Source organism: Nesoenas mayeri (assembly GCF_963082525.1).
Source record: "Nesoenas mayeri genome assembly, chromosome: 4".
Taxonomy (NCBI): domain Eukaryota; kingdom Metazoa; phylum Chordata; class Aves; order Columbiformes; family Columbidae; genus Nesoenas; species Nesoenas mayeri.
The window spans coordinates 2,209,535-2,234,520 of NC_137540.1; the positions used below are offsets into that span (position 1 = coordinate 2,209,535).

Genomic DNA, 24,986 nt, shown 5'->3' on the forward strand with positions numbered 1-24,986 from the left:
CACCGCTGCCTTCAAGCAGAGCAAGGCTGACAAGCACTAGGCTGGGAAGTGCTCCCTCCCTCTTCAAGCCTGAGGTTTATTTTTATTACCATGTTGTAATTCACCTTGCAGAATAAGAACAATGTTTGCTAGTTAGCAATTAGTATGTGCCATTTTATTCTGAAAGCAGAATGCAATAATTTCCTAGTTTTCCTCCTAATTTTCACCTTTGGGTGATGCGGTCCTTTCCAAACACGCATATTTGTGATACAGGGAATATTCATGTGCTTATGGACAAGATTTCTTGCAGGTTTCCATGCTCTCCGTTCCTTGTCCTTCCCCTGCAGTGAGCAATGGAGCATCAGCCGGCATTGCAGTGCTGGCTCTAATCAAGCATCACAGATTTACATCTGACCTCCTGCTCTTCAGTTCTTCTCCCTCTTTAGAGTTTTAATTATCGCTCCCATGCTTGTGATTCGGAAGATTCAGCCCTTCTCCACTGCCACCGCTTGTACGTTATTTCTCCATGTTTACAGCTCACGCATCAATTTTATAGATATCTTGCCACCCAACAACACATTAAATTATAGCAGCGCTGCAGTATGTATAGTGGGGTAAAAAGGAGCACAGGTTAGAGCGTTCATCTGCTAGCACTACGTGATCTGGGAAAAAAAGAATCTGGAGAAACTGAATGGAAAGCAGAGTTATTTTTATCTAAATCATCAATAAACTCCAAATTAAAACAAGTTATGCAAAAGAACCCTCAGCATTCCTGCAAAACATACTAATCATCTCATTGCTCCTTCAGCTGCACGGCACACGGTTCAAGTAATTTTGTCTCTCTGCTGTTAAAAACATTGCATTTCAGTTTTTTCTAAAATAACTGTAAAACAAGCCTTGTCCTGAATTATTATTGTGTCTGGATCTTCATCTTCCTATTGCTTAGGCTTGTAATTCTATCTAACACATTAATAAAGTATACTAACGATTCTTAGATGTTAAATGATTTGCTGTGATATTCCTGCTAGGCTAAACTCTATCTTTCTATAACTAAAACCCATTCTTTTCAGGTCTTTGGGAGATGATATACATTACACTCACTGAGATCGCAGATTTCCTTTGCACATATAAATAATCTGAGAACTATTTACATGCATGGAGAACACAAACAAAGATTTTATACCACTACACGCTACCAAATGTGCTTTGTGCAGCTAAAAGTGTTTCTATAAATAATGGTATCTACAAGCAGTGTTTGTGTGTGGTTTGTTGGGGTTTTTTTGTAAGTTATTTTTATTTGCTAAAGAACTTGCAGCTCAAATGCAAATATTTAAAAAGCACCACTTTTTTCCCCCATAACAAAACAAAAACCTTAGGGTTAATTTCGAATCCTTTCCTAGTGGTTAGCTTATCTTCTATTCTGCTTTTTAAATTAAAAATCTGTTCAGGAAATGCGATGAAACCTAATGAAATAAAGGCCCCTCTCCAAAAACAGGCTGAAAGGATGCCACTGTCATGAGTTCTGATGCTCAACATGTCACTGTGTTTCACGATACATTAAAAGGAGACATGCAGGAAAAGTTGTGACAAGGAAACAGTAGAAATGTCACCAGCACTGGGAAGGGAACTGGATCAGAGATGGCTCACAGGAGCCGGGTTCCAGCTCCCACCCAAACACACACCCGAACACGTTTTCTAGGAAACTACAATAAATACCTGCTACTTTCCTCATTATTGCCCAATAAACCATGCTTTTATTACACAGATCTGCCAGCTAATGGTGTGCAAAAACACGGCTCCTCACTTTGCACAGGGGAGTTTAAATCTCTTTAATAGCCTTTAAAACTTTATGATAGGTATGAACTCAGAAAGTACTCAGAAAGTTTTGAACTCTTACAAAGTCAGGTGCAAAATATAACAAATCGACTAGTCACTATATTTGTGGATGATTGTTTGGGTTCTTTTTTTAAGCAGCCTGTATTTTTCAAAAGTCATATACAGAGTTTGCAGCCCTATAAGCCCAGGCTGTTATGCTACCAATGCTTTACACTTAGGGACTATAGAGCCAGGAGGACACAGCGGCTCTACAGTGAGTGTTTAAATACTTATTCCTCTTTCAATAGGTTGAAGAGAATAAGTGTGTTGAGAACAGTATGTGTAATTACTGGAATTTCTTCACTGGTAAAGCCCAAATAATATAGTATTGGCACAGATCTGTCAGTATGATATAGTCACAGCTACATATTGCACCTACAGCTTTATGTGGGGACAGAAGCTCACAATATGAAATTGGAAGGTTAAAAGATGTAGTGCCTAAAAGAAAATACAAAAATAGGTATTTTCTCTTCTTTGGCTAGTGCATCTTAGTTAACTGCCAAATCAAGTAAATGGGATGGAGGATGGTTATATCCTAAGAGCCGGGATAGCATTTTAAAGTGTTTTGGCTGCATTTCTAGCTCTCTTATAAATTTCCATTCTTGCCCTAGGATGGGCAGTTCAGTGCCTCCAATCCAACACAATTCCAAGGAGTGGACATTTCTGTCTGCCTTATGCTTCTGTCAAATCAACACAAGTGGCAAATACATTAAATACATTACTGAATCACAGACACTTTTCCAGAAACCTCTCCTACCTCTTAACAGGTTCACCTTAATGAGCAAGGATAGGTATTCACCCTCAACTCATCCAAGTTTTCTAACATAATCAAATATCTTGGGGAAAGACAAACATTTAACATATATTTATAGAATGGAGAAACACTGCTGTTTCAGATTTAGAAAGCTGCATCAGTTAAAAAACAAGAGAGAAGGTATTTTAATAACAACTCAATAAATAATCTATACATACATGCAGGATCAATGGGATCTATTGGTTTTAATCACTCAGATTTATTTTATCAGAGGAAGAAAAACAAAACCCAATAATTTCTGGCAACTGTATTGGTTAGACTGCATCAAGGCACAATACTTAAAAGAAGCATTTGAATGCGGTTTTTCATCTCCCTGCATTTTCTTGGCTAAATACTTCGGTTATTAGTGTTAAGGCAGCAAAAACAGGCTGGAAAATTTTACAGATGGCCAAACAAGAGTCCACTTGTCTATTATATTAACTAATTGAATTTCATCTCTTTATGCATCAAATTAAAAATGAACCAATTCAGGCCATTAAGTCTTCTCATTGCTCACAACTTTTGAGTTAATGAGAACCACAGAAAGCTTAAAAAGTATACAAATGTAAATATAATTTATGAATATATAGAGCCTTCGGGGATACAGTCAAGAAATTTATTTGCTCTTCTTTCTCCAGTACTACTTTTGCCATTTAATAGGGAAGACTACACTGCTTTTATTCATGGTACATTTACATTTACAAGAGATAAATGGGGATATATGGTTTGAACCCTCCTAAGGCAGCGTTCAGGGCCACTGGATGTTAGACATTGCTTGAGAACTTCTGTCCTCAAAACCAGATGCTCCTAATTGCTTTCTGTCCAAATGGATGCTTGTAAAACATTGATTTTTCACAAGCCACTCCAAAAGATGTAAAAATCCCTGGAACTGCTCATGTTCTTGATCTGAGATATTTTATTATGTTCAATAAGCAATAACATGTGACTCTAAGTCACATCAGTAAGTTTAACAATGAAATTAAACTAACTTTGCTTGAAAGTGTCACTAGATGAACCACAATCAGTGACAAACCATAAGTCAAATTGATCACAACAGGACTCCACCCAGTACAGAAAGGCTCCTCCACGAGTGTCAAAATTTCATCAGACTTCTACAAATTGTCATTAAATGAAGAAACCATTAATTAAATCTGCAAATGATGCAATATGTGGGAAGACAGTTGAGTGCTAGACAGATGAGAAGAAAAAATGGGCCTATGTTGATAAGAATTACCAAAATGAGAATGAAAAAAATGCCACTTAGCATGTCTAAGAGAGATAAGCTAAACTTTACATGTAGAAAAGACACTGGATTTATGTTTCTATATAAATGCAAAGTAGCATTAACAATGCACTGAAAGATCTAAGACTGGCAATGGAACCGATAGCAAACCACCCCAACTCCTCAATCTTAAAACCTGCGAAAGCTATTTCAGAAACTAGAAAGCAGGGTGATGCTCTCTTGCAGAGACTGCTCATTCTTTTATAGCATGGAATATAAAAAAAGTATCCCTGTAAAATGTGGTACTATTTCACAAGCTGCCTAAAGTTCAAAAGTTCAGAAAAGCATGGGCTGCTCTAGTTCACCTCTGACTTGTTCCTTGTTCCTTGTCTTGATCCTCATCTCTGGGGTATCTCAGGACTCGCAGGGTACAGGCAAACAAAAAAATAACCAGTGTAGACCAGTAATTTAGCCCACAAATTCCTAGCAGAAATTTACATTGATATCAGCTAATGAAGCTTCAACAAAAGTCCTGTTGAGGATCCCAGCGCTATTTCCTTCTGGGAATGAAGGACACTCATCTGATATATGCACAGGCTCTCCCTACACCTTACAATTTACACACCTAATACTACAAGCGTGAATCAAAACTGCTGTGTTTTCATATGCTCAGTTAAATGTTTGGGTTTGTTCTTTATACAACACAAGTTCATGGATCTAAGTAAACAAGTTACTGTAGCATAGAAAATTATTCTAAGTTTGTTTTCTGCTTATAATGGGGTTTCAATGTAGGTTTTAAGAAGTAAAAATTGCTTTTCTTTTCTTTTCTATTAATATTGCTGTCTCTTTTATGGTGTAACTCTGATGATATAGCCCATTACTAGTCTGTGTTTCAGGAACAGCATCCAGATCTTCACCAATCCCCCACAGTGCTTCCCATAAAGCTGCATATTTTATTCCATCTTACTTGCATTCATGCCCACCCACATGAGACACATTACTCAGATCTAAAGATTATAGCATTCTTATGCTGATGATACCTAGGATTTATTTCTCTATTAAACATTAATGAGGCAGTGTTCTGGCATAAATTTAGAATGCATTTTTATATGTGCAAACTTGAAGATAGCCATGAAATATATCCATTTTTCTCCAAAACAGATTTTATACTGTCAATGCATAGTTAACTGCTACTATTTCACCTTGTCTCATCCAAATAATTAACCATAGAAACATATTTCTGGCTATATTTTCAGCCATTCCTGATAACACTGAAAATCAGCAAAGAGCTGAAAGCATTTCATAGGAATTAATATTTCTGTAAAGATAATAAAGAATTGAGTTATGCACCACTTACACTTATGTTAGCGTATTATTTTTCTCACATCCTTTAATAATAGAATTAGACTTTTGACAGACACTGACATACGCTGGAAATGCTTTTTCAAATATCTCATGTTTTTTTTGCATAAGGAAAGGCAATTTCAGCAATTAAGTTAAAACTGAAACCCCAGACTTGATCAGACACCCAAGGGACTAGGATGCTTATCAACCCATCACTCCTGAGTACAGCACGGGACACAAGACACGTAAACCAGCCCAAGCTGGTTTTGGATACCACCAGTTTTACCGGAGTAAGGACTTAAAACTCAGACCGTTCACATCACATCTACGATTTAAACCAGTTTCCACTCATCCTTGTGAATTCTCAAGCCAAGGTCAAGACTCTTCAGACCTCACATTTAAAAACATGTTGGATCGGAGTACCACATTAAGCTTGTGTTCAGTTCTTTACACCGGCAAGACATTGCTCCTCCACAGCACTTGAAATGGGTCACTCTCATCAAGTAAAACCAGTTTTGCTTTTGCTGTTTTCTATTCAGTTATTTTTTCCCATAATGGTTCAAGGTGCCATCACTGACCTCCAGCACATCCCACTGTGAAGTCCAGTGATAACACAGGATCCTCTGCTCATTTCAATTAGAAACTCACGCGAGGATTGTAGAAAATACAATAACCACAATGACAGTTTTTAGAATGTCTGTGATCAAATGTATTTACATGTCTTTCCCAATCATAATGAGTTTTTGTTTAACTATGATAGTGTGTGTATGCAATAAACAATACACAAATACCACACCAAGCAGCATATAATCACCAACTACTGTTAAGTGGCTATTACTTTAGGAGACAGTTGAAATGTAAATATTCTGTAACTATTGTTAGTAAATGTTTATCAATAACTTTTTTTTGACCCATGATAGGAAACCAAAGAGTGAAAATTATTCAAAAGCAGTGAAAGGATTTAAAAACACTATTATAATTGGGTGTCAGGTACAGGTTTTAATTTTGAAAGAGATAGTTTGCAATAGATCAACAATATAAATAACATCTGTTAAGTTTTATTTTTAGCTTATCATGGTTGAATACTAATATTTTGCTTAAACTGCTATGTCGTGCAAATTACATATTTCATCACAACGTGCATATGTACTTCTTAATTTGCCTATGAAAACAGAACCAAAATTAAAGCCTCCAAGAAATGCTCTTCTCTTTCAGAACTTTAGATTGCCCACATTTTAAATACTGCTTATACATAAGAACAGGCAAAAAAAGTATTTTAAAAAAACCCCCAAACTTAAAGGAATTTATTACTACAATTAGCATCAAAAACCAATCTTCTATTGCATACTGACCCATGCATTACATGTACACCATAGTCAAGTTTATCACTAGGTCAGGGTTTAACTTCCCAAGAATAAAAAGGAGGTATTCATCAAAATGGTAAAAAGAAATAAATCCAGAATTTTCCTCCTTTTAATGTTCAAGTAAATGTAATTAAATTAATAGCGATTGTTAAATGAAATGCCACTGTTTCAATTCATCAAAAGGTTAAAAATCTGGTTCAGGTGTATTTTGGAGCTGTGTTGAAAGTGGCATGCTATTTTCCTCTGTTCACAGAGCACTAAGTAATGAGAACAAAACCCGTTTGCAGATGTGAATACAATGAAGTAGTCCTTAATTAGCACATGCAAATGGAGGTTCAGAAAATTTTCTGTTATCTACGATGTGCAAAAGTATAACTTCTATTTATACAAATTTAGAGATTATATTCTGTGTAATTGGGTGTAAACTTTAAGGATATGCATTAATCATAATTTGTCTTTGCGAACAGAATTAGTGTTTGTAATAGCATCAACAAGGAGGGTAATTATGAATCACACTTGCTCAAGTAATAGACTAAATGAAGTCAGCTTTAAAAGAAAAGAAACTAAAGGAACTACATATTTGAGTATCATTTCAGAAACTTGCCTTGTAAAAGAAAATATACAAAAGCCGAGATCATGCCCCAAAAAGACGGTGCAATGCAAGTTGCTTATGACGGACCAGAGCACCTGGTGGAGCCGGATTGATTTGCACAGAGTTCATTGTGTTAAAATAGGAGACAACTGAGAAAAGGTGACAAAATATTTACTCCTCTCTGCCTTAGAAGTGATAAACACCTCAATACCCACAACGTGGCCTTTCCACATAACGCACGGCTGTGTTATAATACCAGGTGTGATCAGAGCCTAATTAAATACATTACAAAGGTCAAACTAAACAGTGGCAGAAAGCTAGGGTTGGTGAAACAGCACCACGCTTTGCTTATGTTTGCTGATGGTACTGTACTTCAAATTCTAATGTTTTCATCAAGTGCTTTGCAGGTAGAAAAATTTATATTCATTTTACAAAGGTTTTCTAAATTCTGAATGAACAGGCCCTGCCCTCTGCTGACACAATGCAAGGAATAATAGTAATAACAAAAATAAATACTACCTGTCTATCTCATGCCAGGTTCCTTGGATAGAGAGTGATGGAGAATGCGGCCTGCAAGGAGAGCGGGGCATAACTTTTAAATAACTTTCACATTTGGAGAGTTAAACCAATGAAACGAGCAATTGCTGTTCCCTCTAGTTCTTGGAATTTGTAAATGGCTTTTATGGCAATCTTGAGATATACATTTATATGAACTGTGTAAAAAATGTCATACCATTCTATTTACACAAATAAACAGCATATCCAATTTCAGATCCCATTACATATATATATATATTTTAAAAAATATATTATTCACAGCAGCCCATGTGCACCTTGTTAAAGCAAAGCAGATTTCTATTCTAGCAACGGTGAAACCTCTGCCAGGCAAACACAGCAGAATGTTCTCACTTCTAGGATGTAACAATTCTGTGCACTCACACCAAGTGACACAGCAATTAATCCTCATTAGGAGGAGAGAAAGTTTTCAGCACACTTCACAGACAAGAGGTTCACACTGGAAAACCTTCATTATGCTCATTGAGAATCCAGCGGCAGAAAGGAGGGGATGCACTAATGAAAAAGAGCTCTATTAGAAACAAAACAAACACAAAGAAACGCCACCAACCCGAAAACCACAAATAAACAAACCCCCACAACAAGCATCCAACACCCAACACCTCCTCCCTCCTAAACCTTTAAAATAATTACTATTTCTTCCACAAAGCCAAACAGCTACTCGCATTTCCCCGAAAACACTGCGCCTGTGTCACTTTACAAAGATATTTCAAATGCTAACAGTTGCCTTTATCTAAATCTACGAACCACGTTTAGGTTTTTTCGAGGATGGAGCTGGTACTTGTCTGTATTTGCTCTGATGTGCTACAAAATTTAGCATGTTATGTGTCTCTTTATAAGTTCCAAGTGTCTGCGCAGCCTTCAGTGAAGATAAATACCTGTGTACTGATCTAATTCCATTCACCAATAAAATGTCAGCGCTGAGTGGTTTCAGAAAGCAGTTGAATTGGTTTTGAAGATACTGTTCGAGATGGTTTATGTTTTGTTAAAGAAAGGACTTGGATCTCACAACCATAGAGCAAGCTGATGGAAATCTATTATGTTGCTCAAACTTCTTGTTTTCCTGAAATAAGAAATTCAGAGGGTATAGCACAGCTGTCCAACACAGCACATCAATTCTTCCAATCACCTATCCTTTCATTAATTACTTTGGAAAGGTTGCACTAAATTTAAGGCAGTTATAATGGCTTTGTCGTTTTCGCATACTCTGATATTTATAGTGCCGGTGTACCACCTCTTACATGGAAAAATAACAACTAATCGATGATTAAATAAAGTACACTTGAGGCAGATTATAGCTCCCCCTGTGGTTTTTTTAACCAACCTAGGAAATAGTTTGCACATAAGTATGAAAAGCTGAACTGACTTGTGGATTAAATATATTCTCTCCCCAAACCTGTCACATCCCTAGGGAGCTTAAAAGGACCCTTTTAAAAGGAATCTTATATGTGGATTTTTTTGTTATTTTAATTGTGTCTAAATTTATGTAAAATAATATAAATTAATGGAAAATGAGGTCTTTTAAGGAAGCAAAGAACTGCTGCAATCCCTCAGGTCACTGCAGTTCTGTGGCAGCTGTACAGTTATTCAAAACTGGGCTGATTGGCAGAGCTTTTCCCCACAGCGTGAGGACCAAAGCAACACTGTCTCCAGAAACCTCTATTGTAAGGTTACAGTTTAAGTCCAAAATCTCTCGTGTGGATCCTCTAGTTGCCCCCAAACTGTTGCCCCCGGTGTTGACTCTGTAGCCAGATGTTGTCTTCTCAAGACCAGGCAGGTGAAAATGATGGCAAACAGCAGGAGAAAGTGTCAAGGTATAATTAGCATATAACTTTTTTATAATATATAAATAGCATAATTCTTGCTGAAATGTCGATGCACAAGCCAAAGCTTAATTGCGTCAGTAAGACTAATGTGCTAATTCAATACGCATTCAGGAAACCTGCAGCTGATGCAGTAGCTCAACAATAACAAGAGTCCAGAGAATACATTTTCAACACACACAAAACAGATAAAATGCCTAAGGATTCCGTGACAATGCTTGATTTAACTTATTTCCTTAAAATGAGCATACATCCTTTTTAATGGTAACTGATAGAGAAGCTGAATTAGATAAAACACATTAGAAAAAAATAAGCAATGACATTTTTCCAATTGGAAATTCTATTCTGTGTTGGAAATTTTCTCCTCTTGATTAAACTTGCACTTCAAGTTATTGGTTCTGTACTATCAATATGCCTACAATTAAAAACAAGAAGATACATTCCAAGGAAAGATTTAAAGCAAGAATGAAAACTGCAGACGAGGAAGATGACTGTTCAGCTATGGATTACAGAATAACATGTCACTTACTGTTGTGATTATACTTAATGAATTTAGGCAATACAATTAACTAAAAGAAACACCCCCCCCTACACACACACACACAAAGTAAACAAACCTAAAGTTTACTGTGTGCAAAAGAAAACGCAAATACTAAGAAAATGCTCAGAAAAGGTTCAGAATGACTCACTGGAATGCCTCAAGATAGTTCAGTCCAATGTTCTGGCATCCCAAATTGAACACGGAGGTTGAGCCAGGCTGTCCGCACGTCCTTGTTCTTCAATCAAAACAGAGCTTCCCCCGGCTATAGATATTGAGCTGTACGCTGTAAATATATCTGTACAACCTCTCTCCTAGTGCGAGGCTAAGGAAATATGAAGCAGCAGCATGTTTCCCCCGGGCAAGAGTTCTCTAGACAACAGGAGAATTCAGCGATTTCTTTAACTTGGCCTTTAAAAAGCCTCCCGTGAACACGAAGTGATGTCTTGCCATGCAAAATCTCAATAGGTATGCTTTTCCAGATTCTTATTCGGTCCTGCAATAAGCTATTGGAATTAAATCAAGAATGAGCTGAGTATTTTATGAGCACATGGCATCAAGCCTTGGAACATTTTTTTTAATTCTTATGCAGAAATACTGATACTAATCACAGATGAATTAGATTTATCAGGAGCAAAGCAGCACATTATATTTGTTACAAGCAGAGGGCATGGGGAAGCAACAGCTGGAAAACGCAGGATGGAAACAAAGCTGAAATGAGTGTCTTCAGCAGAAGGAAAGCTGCTCAATATTGTCAAAATACTAAATTCTCCTGTTTTTATTATTACAAGAGAGTTCTCACCTAGAATTTCAAGAGTCAGCTTTAAGAATGATATGGGTATTTGTGGGGAACACCAAGAACTATGAAGTCTGTACTGAAGTGTACAGACCAGCGGTATGAAAGAGGAATATATCATGTCAGTGCTCTCCTTGTGCCCCTTGATTTACTCTGCTAGGAACTTGTACCCACGTGTGACATGCCAAACATATAAACACCATTCTGTGTTTGGTCAGAACAATGGCATCGCCTACTGAAAATTCACTATTTATGGAAGAGAAGATACTGCAAACCTCTAACACAACGTAAACCTTCTGGCGTCTAATACATTTCCTGGAGATACTCAAAATAATTTAAAAGTAGTTTAATTCAATTGTACATCTGCATGCTCAGCTTAAAATAGCTGTTTTCTATGCAGAAATGCTCTCTTGATATTTGCCAACCAGAAAATGTTACAAATAGTTCGAGAAAACCACAGGGTAGGTAAACAGGTTTTACAGGACTTTCTTACTTTATACAAGATGGAAAAAATGAATCTAATTTTCTAGACATTTAAAAGATATATAAAAAGACCTTAACTTCTACAGAATCGAAATGGCATTATTTTCTTTTTGCGAATTTGGAATGTGGCAGTTAACATTCTGAACTACAGGAAAAACATCACTTTCGAGTCCCAGAGAATTATTCTGTATGGGTACTTTGCCTAAGAAGTATTTATTTTTCTTTCCCTTTCTGCCTAAAAATACAGAAAAGACTGAGGAAAACCAGAAGTTAAAAGAAAAGCTGCGACTTTCTAGTTCTGGTTATTGTTGAAGTTTTAGAAGCGCACTTGATGGGTGATAGAAATGATGTTTTATAGAAAAGAAGGAGAGGATGAGCCAAATGGGACTGTAATGTGGAGAGAGAATAAAAACAGTACAGCAAGATAAAAGGAAACAAGCAAAGCAGCAACAGCAGGGGGGAATAATGACGCAGAACAGGAGCCCCACCACTAACCATATTTGCAAATACCCCCAACAGCCAGAGAAATGTGCAGACATGGCAACGCGAGAGCTGAGAAAGGAAGACACGCAAAGCTGGGAGGATGAGTAGCTGCTAGTTTCAGGACTTTTATTCATGTTGAGTTTTTTCAGTACCTGGGTGCTTGCAAAGAATCCTAGAAGATGACTCCACTGGAGCCAGAGTGGAAGTTTGCTAAATGGTCCTATCTAAGCAGCAAAACCTGCCCTTCTTCATGTTGTCTTCGTTTCTGTAACACCTGAAACTGGGCAATTCCTTAGCAGTTTTCCCCGAAGAATTTATTCATAACCTGACAAGACTTCTGTAATAGATTTGTCTCCACATGAATCTTTTCTCCTCAATCATTTAACAGATGGCAAGATGAAATATAGATGTACACAGATAAATACATATTCGCATGGATACCTTTTAATACTTGCACATCGGGAAGCTCATGTCTCTGAAGCGTGCACTCAAAATTATTTCACGTATTTAGAGCACAAAGATCCTAGTGTCTCTGTCATCTATTCCTCTCATCCAGTTGTGCTTTCTTCGTTCTTCCCTTTGAACACAACACTATGTCAGTGAAGGTGTTGGCATTCCTCTCCAAATATTTGATAGTATGTATGCACCATTACACAATATAGATCAAGCCCTCCTCCTTTTCGCTATCAAATACAAAGGTATCGATTCATTTCATCATGATACTGAACATCAACAGCACCACCACACTTTTCCTAGATATTTTCAGATGAATAAAAAACTGCCTGAAAGTAACAAAGCTGTTGCTGAAGACAAAGTTGCAATATGGTATCTAATTCATGCACTTTCCACTTCAGCATGATTTAGTACACAAACACATATCTTCGCAAGCATTTTTTCAGTGCATTTACTAGTAACCAAACAGAACTTTTTCTCCTTTTATTGCTGGTATCCAGAAGATTCTGTTTTCAATTTAATGCCTTTTTATTCTCTACAAAATAAACGTATTACTAGTCCCCAAATCTCATTAATAATCCTTTTTCTTCATGCTCCTTCTTGGTGTTTTAGCCTTAATGTTAATATTCTGTTGACTCTTGCGAAGCAGAAACTTCTGACACTAAAAATGAATAAATGAATACTAAAAGAGCACTGCATTGAAATGAACACAGTACACAGCCTGGATGGAGTTCTCACTGCACTTCTATTGAGAAAGTACTAGTAATAGGTCAGGGATAGAAATGGCATTTTCTATTACTGGTATAACATAGGTCATATATGCTTCTTCCTCCTAAGCCCTTTGAGTTTTAACACTGACATAAACATCTAAAGCAGACTGAACAGTTTAAACCATCATCTAAATGACCAAATAGTGTACACATACCTATAAACCACAGGTAAACACTGGGGAAATGCAGCTGCAGGATAAGCCACTATTTAGGAACAATGAAATTGGCAGCCCTTTGACCACACACACAGCACCTACACCCCCAACCAACTCAATGATTGTGTTTTAAATTACTTTAGAGACCTGTTGTAAACATTGTAAGCTACAGGAATTCTTTACTGGTCCAAATACATACTGAGGTACAGTATAACAATTTATATGTCAGAATTTATACTGTTCTGCATGTTTCTATAGTGAAATTGCTTCAGAAGATGAAGGTTAAAAAAAACCCACTGACAAATGAAGAAGATTTCCCTTCAATTCAAGCAGGATGTAACCTTCCCACTGTTATCCCACCCCAGGCTTTTGGAGACTAGTCTGCGCCTCTCATTGCTTCTAAGTCTTACCATCCTTGCTGCTTCTGAACCTCTCAACATTTACCACAAAATATTTGCTCTAGCTGTAACATTTTGACACCTGCGTTAATATTAAATCCAGTGACTCCATTTCTACTGTTCCCCTCCTTACGCTGTATCAAACAGAATGGCGCTTGCTCATTTGGAAGTTGCCAATACCGTTTTAGTTTTCTAGTGCCGAGCAGGAGAAGGAAGAACGGCAACAGACGAAGCTCAACAAGGAAGGTGAATTTCAAAAGAATAAAATGCACATACTCATTTCCATTGTTTCTTTAAATTATGTGTTTGCTACAGTAAGAACTATACAATTACAAGCACAAAATAGTTTCCGAAAGCCTGACCAAAAGGGGGAGAGACAGGATGCTGAAGACAGCGATTACAAGCAAAACAAATAAAGTTGATATATGATTAATAAACAATAACATCACGTTAAGCGATACAGAATCAGCCACCATAACGCAACGACACCTGTGAGAAAGGTTCATTCACTTTTAGAGTTGCATGAATATTTAGCTAATTGCTTTTATTTTCAGTTTAGATTCATTTAAGAATAACTGGTGAAACATGATTTTTCAACACAAGTAGTGTGAAATTAACTGAAATTAAAGCTATGGGCACTAAGCAGTTGCTCCATTTGGATAACTGCTCTTGTTATACACTATGAGATCTGATCAAAATAGAGCAGTAACAAAATTAAAGTATGGGCTCGTATTAGTAAGAAAGGGTATTAGCAGGGGAGGTTTAAAGACACTCTGGCACAAACACCTTCTTACCTTACCTGGTAGGGGTGGGTGCAGACCACGTCCTCAGGTGAGTAAAGTCAGTCCTGGGTAAGGGAACACTCAGTAACTAATAGTGGGGGGACAGGGTTTGTGGTGATCTCTCCAGTTTGTTTCTGATTTATTGCTTAATAAAGCCAGAAACCAGGAATTACCTTTCCACCTCTCTCCCCATCTCCTTTGGACAACAACATCTACCCATTTAAGTAGCACAGACATCCAGTAAATACAGTATGTACTTTGCTCACACTGCTGTTCATCCGGCAAGTCTCTCAGCAGCTGAAATACTCAGAAAGTATAATAAAAAGTAGAATAAAGCTATGATTCTAATGGATTTAAAAATAAATAAATAAAAATCAAAGCGTATGTTTTTAGGATCAGTTCTCCTGGGATAAATCTGTGTAAAGTCTGACCTTGTAAAATCTTACCAAATCCCCTGCAGAAATGCCGTAAGAATTACACCATTATGAACATTCAAATAGACACGTATTGGAAGGTGCTGGCCCTGTATTCACAGTTGGTGCAGAGGTATTAGTACTGGAAGACAGAAAACACCAGTCTTAAAAACGAATGGTTTCCTTAGGTTTCCAGATCTTGAAGACATATTTTTTCAGTCTCAGAGACAAGCCTCACTGAAGGGTTTTCTTAATTGGAGTGAATGACCAATGGATAAGTGCACAAAATCTTAAGAATAATTAAGTTTTATTTCAGATAATAACTTTGTAATAGTTTACTAATAATTTATTCATATATATATAATAATGAAGATATTTCTGCCACAAAAGTGATATTTGATTGTTGATAATACAAATATTAAGTAGTAGAATTTTGACAGCAATGGTAACTTGCAGCTCATTTCAGATACAGCAGTATTTAATTAAATCCATAAGTGAAGAGTGTCCAGATGTTGTTTTTAATTTACTAATGACGGAACCAATGAGATGCTGATAGGTTTGTAAACTAAGCCTTCAGAACATGGAGAATTCCACAGGGCCTTTAAAGAAAAGAAAAAGAAAATAAAATAAAGAAAAGAAATGAAATGAAATCTTAAAGATGCATGGCTTGACAGCAACACAAAGTTAAATCAAAACTGATTATTTCCGCTGTACACGGTCATGCAGGCGCTATGTAATAATAAAGCTTTTTCGCACCAATGATCAACATAACAAGAAATTAAATGACAATGCACACAAAACCAGCAGTATGACTTGTCTGCTTGTGCATGACAGTCCTAGTTAGAAAACAGGTATGTACAACAAATGTCATGTTTGCACAGGAAAAAGGTCTCCAGAATGAGCCAGTTTACACAAATAGAGAGAATCCACATGCAGCATGCACACAACACAAAGACATTTCCACATCGATGGTTTTTAATTTCAGTCAAATAACTATTGAAAGGTCTTTTTTTGGCAGTGTCCTACTTCTTTCAGTCCTTAGTGTAACAGGTTAGAACGGATGTAGTAAAACATGTTATTAATTCTAGGGATAACTGCTCAGTTAATTAATATTTAGAGAGGTCATGAACTGCCTGATGGTATCTTTCTGATAGAAACAACCATAACATCCTGAAAATATACCACTGCAATAGCGTTAGTAAAGCATATTCATAAGTACTGCACAGGAATAACAGTAAAAATAAGAAATGAGATGAGATGTCTAGATGGATATGCCCAAGGGAAGAAGTAAACTTTGAGAACTCTAAGGAGAACACAGTGATGGAGTCAAAGCCAAAGCCAAAAAAAGTGGGAAAAGCATTATTTTCAGAAAAAGAACTTGTAGGATGAATAAGTACTAATAACTACACACTTTCATTTCTTCCCTTTCTTCTCTACTCCACCTCAGGACATTTAAGCCAAAGTTAGTAATTTTGGTCAATATTTCTAAGTATCTCACTTGGAAAGCAAGATAGCAATGGTATAGCTGCAGATACAAATCACAAGAAGTTGGACAGAGAAATGTAGAATAAGTAGAGAGATAGAAAACTTAACAGGCAAGAAAAACATTGCATAGTTATTGCAGAGTATATTGTAGGAAAACAATATTGTCAAAGATACAGAGACTACAGTTTTCTATTAAGTTCTGGTCTATGAAGAAACTCAGCTATGATATAGTGAAGCCACAACATTACTACAAATATTTAAACAACACACAAGCAGTCGGAAGTCAACTTGCATTCCACAGATCAAAACTAAAGCTCATTCATACTAATTGAGCACCACTAGGGAATGGAAATTTGACTGTTCTTCATTCCTAAAGAGGGCAAAATTAAATGCGTAATACCTGCTGATAATCAGATGTGGAATTAAAGCAGATCACTGGAAACCTGTATTTTCCATATAGCAGGTCTCGCTTTCTGTCCCAGAATCCAGTTACTTTAGAAGCTTGTTTACATGAAAACCTGTATTGCTTTTTGTATAGCGCCATAGACATTGGATTTCAAACAGCAGGTACCCAGGGGTTTGATGGCGAGGCAACATCTTTGGGAAGGGCTGGGGGAGGCAATCATTAAAACTAGTTCCAGCATAATATTTCAGTATTAATGGCTTGAAAGTTTGACAGAATTTGTACAAGGACATCCTAAAACACAGAGATTTTTGAAATACTATTTTGAAATTGTATACTAGGGAAATCAGACATAAGAAGAAGAGAAAACGATTGCCAGAGGAAGTTGTGGGAATGGAATTAGCATGCCAAGAACAACTTGGATATCCAGTACGAACAGGTACACAGAAGTACAAGCAAAGCAAAGACTTTGATTTCTAAAGGGAGCTTCTAAAATGATTTTGCATTAGAGAAAGGTATATTATGCGTGAGTTTGCATTATTGCACTGTGTATGTTAGAAAACTAACTCAGAAAATAGGAAATACATAGAGAAAAATAATCTAGTGGTAAAGATACAACAGCAGGTGGACATCAGTCTCCAAGGCAGGGGAGGCAGAAGCATGATGTATTTTCTGGTTAAGGTGGTGAAATGCAGCTCATTTCACACCAGCAAAGCATGTGACACTGAGGGCTTTACTCTCGGTGTGAAAGACAAACAACAAATAGAATAGTGGTTCTGAGATAGGAAACCTATAATATCAGCATGAAGCAAACACAGAGAAGACATTGTAGAAACCACAGATTTTAGGAATTTCTACTCTGCGTAGAACACAATCAAGAACAAATTCTTTTCATCCAAAGACTGATAAATATTGACAAGTGGTGCTGATTAGAAATCCTTTTGGTGCCAGAAACAGAGAACTCTACAGTGATTGTTTAATTCTGCTTCTGAGGCACATTTTAATGCAAACTCATTAGCAATGGCCCATGCTGCAGAGCGTTTATGGGATGCCCGGGTGATAATCTGCAGCATCTATTCAGCCAGCAGCCACTCAACGTGATCTCGTAATCAGTCAAATGTTACTTGACTGTACCTGCTCATCTTCTGCTGTTTTAGTAACCTGATCGACATGGAAGAAATCATTCTTTGATCTCTCCATAAAATAAGGCTTTGCTACCAAAAGAAGGTGAAGGATTTTTAAATTGCCATTGATTATTTTAGATACATTAATCATTTCTAACAGTCTCCCACATCAACCTGTTGTGCACATGGTTCATTTTGCAATACTCCCAACACGTTTTAAATGCTTCTCAGTACACATATTGGGAAACAATAAGTTTAGGACCATCATAAGGTGGATATCCCTTGACATTTTGTAGTAGAAAGCAATTAGCTTTCTAAGAAACCCAGATTACTTTCTAATGTCTTCCCTTGAATACATTTGGCAGCTGGCTTGATATTTTACTTTCCATTTAGTCCAGTAGCAAAGTGGTCATGTTAATCACTTCAGGAAAATGCAGCATTTTTCATCAGGGAAGACCTTTTCCCTCCTTATCAAAACTGATTATAAACTTCATGTTTTAATTCCATAATTAAGTTTCTTGTTAGGTTGTTTTAAAACGGAACAGAGATTGAGCAGCGTGCTTTCCAGTTCAGACAGTTCTTTATGAGAAACATTATCTTTGCTGCTAGAGACTTGAGCTTCCGCTTGCTTGCTAATACCATACTAAAGCAATTTAGGTTGAAAAATCTCAGTGGGCTGCCTGGGAGAAAACAGAAATCTATCCAAAGTATCATCCAACTATTTACAGGCATTGCAGAAGATGGCATCATCTAAACTTTGCTGATCATCTTGATAGCCAGAATCCAACTGCAATTGTGTTATAACATAAAACACAATATATAAGGTTCCATTCTGGTAACCTCTCAAATACTTACCCAAACCACCCGTCTAAGTCCAAGTCAGAACTTCCATTTTATTTTTAACAATGCGTCTAAATGAACTCCCGTGCTAAAGAGCAGCCTCTCAACCAAAAACCAGAGCATTGCTTTCTTTTGGAGGCTAACATGTCCTAGGTTTTTTTCTAATGTAAAATAGACAACTATCAAGTTTATACAGTGAAACAAAATAATATGAAGCAATATAAACCAAACTATTCACAGATCACTCACTTAAGGATTTCCGAAATGCTACATTCCCAAATTTATATCAATATTTGTACAATCTTGATGAAATAACGCTACACAAATTCCTGATGACACTTTTGTCTGACTATTGCTAGTTACTAAGTTTGCATTAAGGAGAAATAGGTGACTTGTTTGTTAGTTTAGAATTACAGCAGCAAATCTGTAGTGATGACAGAATGAACCTAGATTTTCTGCTTACCTGTTAAACTGGATATCTGAAGTATTCAATGTATTCTATTCTCAGAATGTGTGACTAATGGGATGAAAATATTTTGCATTCTCTGAAGTGGTCTGTGCTTTTCTATTTAATGTAGTTTCGCATTAGCACAATATTCTTGTATTTATACACACTTATGCACATCCTGAATAAAATGATGTACAGATACTACTTGCCAGGGCTACAACTTGCTCTTTGAAGTCTCATATAAAAGCCAAGAATACAAGTGTAATTGGTTTCAAAAGAAACTCAGTTGAACCCATCATTACCTGTAAGAGCCTTCCTTTGAAGAAAAGCGGCACAATCTAATACAAAAATGACCAAAAGTTTAAATGATATTACTAAAAATGTTACACTATTTACACACTCCTCTTCACTGAATTCCCTTCATGATGATCACAGTAAGCATGTCTTATTCCCATAGATTAGTTCAGCTTTCTCTGTCATCTGTTCTTTATAATGCAGCTTTTCCAAGTACTTTGTACAAGATAAACACTGGCAGATATGTAGTTTGATACAAAAACATCCTATGCTTCCATTGCATCACCTTATGTAAGAAAATATACCATTGCAACCACAACATGAAAGAGGCTTTTTACCAAGAAAGGTTGGAAAATGTGTTCCACTAATGTTGAAGAGAATGTTGGTAAATAAAACGATACTTTTAAAAATTGTTTTCATCATCTTTAAATACTAAGACATCAGCCAGAAAACTGTATCTGTTTGGGAGAGATGGTTCTAACCTTATTGCAAAATCTGTAATCTTGTGTTTTACTGACAGAAAACCTCCCCCTGCCCCAAACTCCAAGGGAACATGGGCTGGAAAAAGGAAAACCAAGCAAGCCACGTTAACAGCACGGATCTCTGCAGCAGGAGATACCACATATTAGACTGCAAAGAGAACAACTAAATGCATAAACCACATCGGTTTAAAACAAACAAAAACTAACACAGAAAAACCCACACAAACCAACCCCACAAATTGCGTATTTTCATTCTTCTTCAACATCTAAGATGTAATAAAGTAGCTGCTAAAGATAATTAGTCCCAGAAGAAATGGATATAGCACCAAAACATGCAAAAATGTTTTCAAGTATTTTTGCCATTAATATATACACCTCACAATTTCAGTAAATTCCAACAAGGCTCCTATTTGGCAACCAAGGAACAAGAAATCAGTGTGGATAGATACAACGAGTAAAGCACTGCTTCACTGGCCCTAAAAAACCCCACAACTCACAACCTACAAGTGTTGAGTAGTACATACAGAAATAATAACTACATTTTTGTCCAAAATATTTTACTTTCAAAAAAAGCTTAGTACTCCTAGCTTGAATCAGCTCAAAAAAGAGTCTGAAAAAACACCCAAGTGAAGTTTGCTTCAAGAACTTTTCAGATTAAAAAGTAACATTTTCATGTTTCTCTCTTCAGAAGATCATCCAAAGACTAGGATGACAAAACATGGTGAAAAGGAGGTTTCAAAACCTGCTTTAATTCCACTGTTCTTTTTACAAAACTGAAGCAGTATCTTGATATGCATCAATACAAAACCGCAGTCTTATTCTGTGGAACAGTCTTTAGTAAGAAGCATCATTAGGTTTTGCTCAAATCACAGAACAGAACTGTGCTAAACAGTCCACTTTGTGGCATTCTTAATCAAAGATTACTCAAGAAAGCTCATATAAAGAAGTGAATTCCTTACACATATTCAACCAACATCCCCAGAGCTAAAATACTTTAATTTTTAAAAAATGAAAAACCAATATATTTCTACAGTTAAGGAATCTTCCTTGACTATGTTCTTGCATAAGAATACATACCATCAACTTACCTCATGGCAGAAATTCTGACAGATGCTCTTGAACAAACAAAACTTTAACATTATATGGCAAAATTGTATTTACTCCATTATAATGCAGAATTCAAATATTGCTTGGACAGCACATGGTGATGACAAACATAATGACCCGATTAAATTGTCAGTAAGTGTGTAAATGAATACTGAAAAAATTAGAATCCACTAATACATATCAACCACGTTCGCTTATGCTAATTCTCAGCTCTTTGTAAAGCATAAGATTAATAGGGCACTGGCATGTGGGTAAATCGTTGTAATTATCTTCTCATGTTTCAGAACATATTTGAGAATCATTTAAGAGCAAATGATGAGTGGTGTTGCAGTGAATCCCGCTAAATCAGAGCATGGACACAACAGCACAGGCGAACGGGCTGACAAAGTCTGAGCACCCACAGACACGATACAAAATCCTGGTTGATGCAGGTACTTACATCGTGGCCAACGAGTTCTGTCTGCGTGGATTTATCCGCTTGGGAAGCCAGAGCCTTCTGCAAGCACTGTGCCTTCTCCTGGAAAGACAACACAACACATCACAGGCCAGTCCTGGTTCCCCTCACCGGGCTCTGCAGCTACAAATATCCAGATCAGGTGAAAACTCACACGCGGACAGCAGTTTGGAAACGGGTCTAGTATGGCGCTGTTCTCACTGCAAGGTTCATCTCCTTACTGTTATTTCCCTCTATCATCTTTCTCATAGACAAACAGTGGGCTCAAAGTTGGCCACAAGAACGTCACACCAAAGCGTGATGCAAAGTGACCTCCCTCTTTGAGTTTGTCACCAAACAGCATCCTACTGGAAAAGTCTCCTTATGCTTAGTAGTCATTCCACTTCATCTCACTTATGTTTCCCTAACTTGCACTACTTCATTTCTATAATTCCTGTTGCCAGTGTAAAGTAGCTGTTCCAAGAGACATACCTTTTTTTATGAACTAATTTTAGTTATATTAAAGGTATTAGATATTGAAAACCACTATAAAATGTTCTTTCCAATATAAAAAAAACCACTTCTTAAAATGATAAGTTGATACTTTAAATATAATTTCATGCTGCATTGACTATACCAATATACAGAGTTTATAATGAACTAATGTGACAAAATGTGAAGTTTAGATCTATGAAGTGCAGAATACTATAAAAAGCAAGCTAAATGCAAAACTTCGGTGTAACTATTTCTGTGAAGTGTAGCAGATCTTCGCACAAAAAGCACATTAGTCCTGCTTTACAACAATAAAAAGCATAAATTGTCACTTTTTTTTTTTTAAATTATGTAATTAACTATTTATTGGTAAATATTTGGCAACATTTGCTAGGTATTTTTAACACTGTCTGCTTCTGGCCATTAGGCTAATAGAAATGGGGAAGACTAACGAACTGCCAGGTGCCCAGGTACTAGAAAAGGACTTTCGGAACTAAAAACCTGTCCCTTCTTCTCAATTACAGCCAATCAACCAAAGATATTTACAAGCCAAGTAGCATACTTTAATGTTAATTCATAACAAATGAATAAGTTACCTGGACATTATTTTCCTACAGCAGCCTTCAATTGCTATCACACCATCACTTCTAGAAACGCCCTGTACAGTATATGCTGCTTCCTTAATGACCCACTTTCCTTTTGAGATATTTCATGGAGCCGCAGGTTAAGTAGCCCCATTGTCCTGCTTTCTGCCCTTTCATTGTGTGTATCTGAGATAAAACAGCTCCACCTTCCCTATAAGATATTAGGCAGTAAGAAGGTTGCAAATAGACCTTCCTTCTCCTTTTCAAGGTAAAGAAAACAGGTGCCTTTGCCTCCCTCTAATATCAGACACTCTGACCCCTGAGCATCGCAGTGGGCCAGTGAAAGGAATCTCTATAGACCAAGAAGGAATAAAAACATTTATTTTCGAGATACTTTTAGATTTTTAAGATCAGACAAACAGAGCACTTCTGGGTGACTTTTAAAATAGACCACAAATGAACATCTTTTCTTACCCTTCTGTGTGTTGTTATTCCCTCTTATTAAAATAAATAGCATTAAGAGTACACTTGCAAGGTGACAGGAATAGCAGTATGAAAAATTCTCATTCTCTGGGTTCATCCTAATTAGCAAAAAGGTAAGAAGAGCTGTTGGCTATTTTTAAGTCACACAACTCATAGCAACATTGCTAGCAACACTCATCACAACCCCTCTCGTGTGTGTGCTGGAAGGAGAGAGATAGAAACGACATGGAAGGACATTTTCTGCACTTGCTGTTGCTTAAATTACTGCGGTTACTAACTGGAGTATTTCAGCAGCTCTGGTGAAAAGCATTAGGCCATGACTAATAAAGCTATTCCTTCACACGGGAATAAGTTCACACATAGCTAATAACTCAAACTGCCTCTAGTACAAGAGTGTCATTATTTATGTACTTATTTCATTACTAGTTTTGTAACCAGTCACTGAGAGGTGCTGAAATCGGAAGATAACTGGAAGATACCTTTTTTTCCATGGGTTTGGACTGTGACCATTCCCTTACCCTATTTCCTGTCAGTGACAGCGCGGTGACGACTTGTGGCGCTTTGTTTAATTGCAAATTACAAAAAGAAAATGGTCACACTAAATAATACAACAAACCTTATCATTGCAGCTGTTTTGGAGGCACTAGAAGTCTCTTGGCCGCTACAGCTGTGGCCTTAGTCACTAAGGAATCTGTTTTGTCTAGTTGACAACATATTAAAGATACAAATCTGTTCTGATTTCTCTCTGCATACATCCAAACCAGCATACAATTGTCAGCATCAGCATTGCAGTCGCATTTACAACATACATATGATTGTTTCCCTTGCTTCAGGCATTTACTCCACTGTGAATAGCAACTTACGTTTGCCACAGAATGCAGGGAGAAAAGCTTTTTTTTCAAAAGGTTTATAAAAATGCAAAGCCTTTTAATTCTGATCTGCTTTGGGATTAAACTTAATCAACAGCGGCAGTTAGGCAGCAAGAGCAAAGGGATAATAAGCAGCACAAAAACCTGCTCTCTGACATCTACTCTAATTTGCAGGCTACAATAAGCTCCAGAATTGACTATATGGCAGTTACTTCAACAGAAATTGAGTCCCTATTGGTTTGAGTCTCAATTTGGGAGAAAAACTCAACATATATAGCATAGCTCTAGTGATCAGCTGTGGTACAGCTGAATCACATCACACTTGCAAACGCTTTGTGAAGCCCTGAAAAAGCTCTGGAGCACAGGCTAAGAAAGCACCTACAGCATGGGCCAGCACTCGATGGGTGAAATACTAACAACCAAGGTGCAAAAAGGCCATCACAAGTTCCGAGGCATTACTCTGGAGTCACAGCAGCAATGGGAGCGATTGTCCCCAAGAACAGCCCATTGTTCACGAGAAAAACACGGGACAGTTTGGTGGGAACGCACTGTAATATGCACAGACAGAGGTTTTTGGTGAGCATTCCTGTTGTGTCAAATCACTGGAAATGACAGAGACCGAAACAACATGGAGTTTCAATGGATGTTTCATAGCTTTCACATAGGACTCCTATACAGTAAAACACAAATGCAAAGCTCTATGCATATCCTAAGCATAGTATCTGGAATGAAGGACTATGTCCCTCCTGCTTTGATTTCTGTCAAAACACAGTATTATCCAGGTGTTAATAAAGAATGAGGTTTAACCTCATTTAAATTGTGCTTTTTCTAAGGTTACTGGCTGAAAATGGAGATTAGACATGTCAAGTCTCTATTTAAATTTCTTATAAGCCACATAAGCCCAGTGGTCAGAGTTTTTATAAACAACTGCACATTAGAAAATTACTGTCCTACACCTTAAACAAGGATATAAACACATTTATTTGAAGTATTTGTCTCGTGAGAGTAGCACGTTACCCTTCTCATAGCACAGAGAGAATTAACTCCTATAAGAACCCAGATTAAGCCAAAATGGATTAGACAGATTGTTCCTGCACTTGCAC

At 37.0% G+C, this 24,986-nt stretch overlaps 1 protein-coding gene across 1 annotated transcript in view; it reads right to left on the minus strand.

Moving 5' to 3' along the window:
• The window catches only part of CCSER1 (coiled-coil serine rich protein 1), a gene marked incomplete at its 3' end in the record, with an annotated part of 374,341 nt that overhangs the window by 138,713 nt on the left and 210,642 nt on the right, over positions 1-24,986 (minus strand). The window contains exon 8 of the mRNA XM_080343892.1: positions 21,462-21,539. Within this exon, the coding sequence (XP_080200018.1) occupies positions 21,462-21,539 (78 nt within the window). The remainder of the gene's footprint in view (positions 1-21,461; positions 21,540-24,986) is intronic.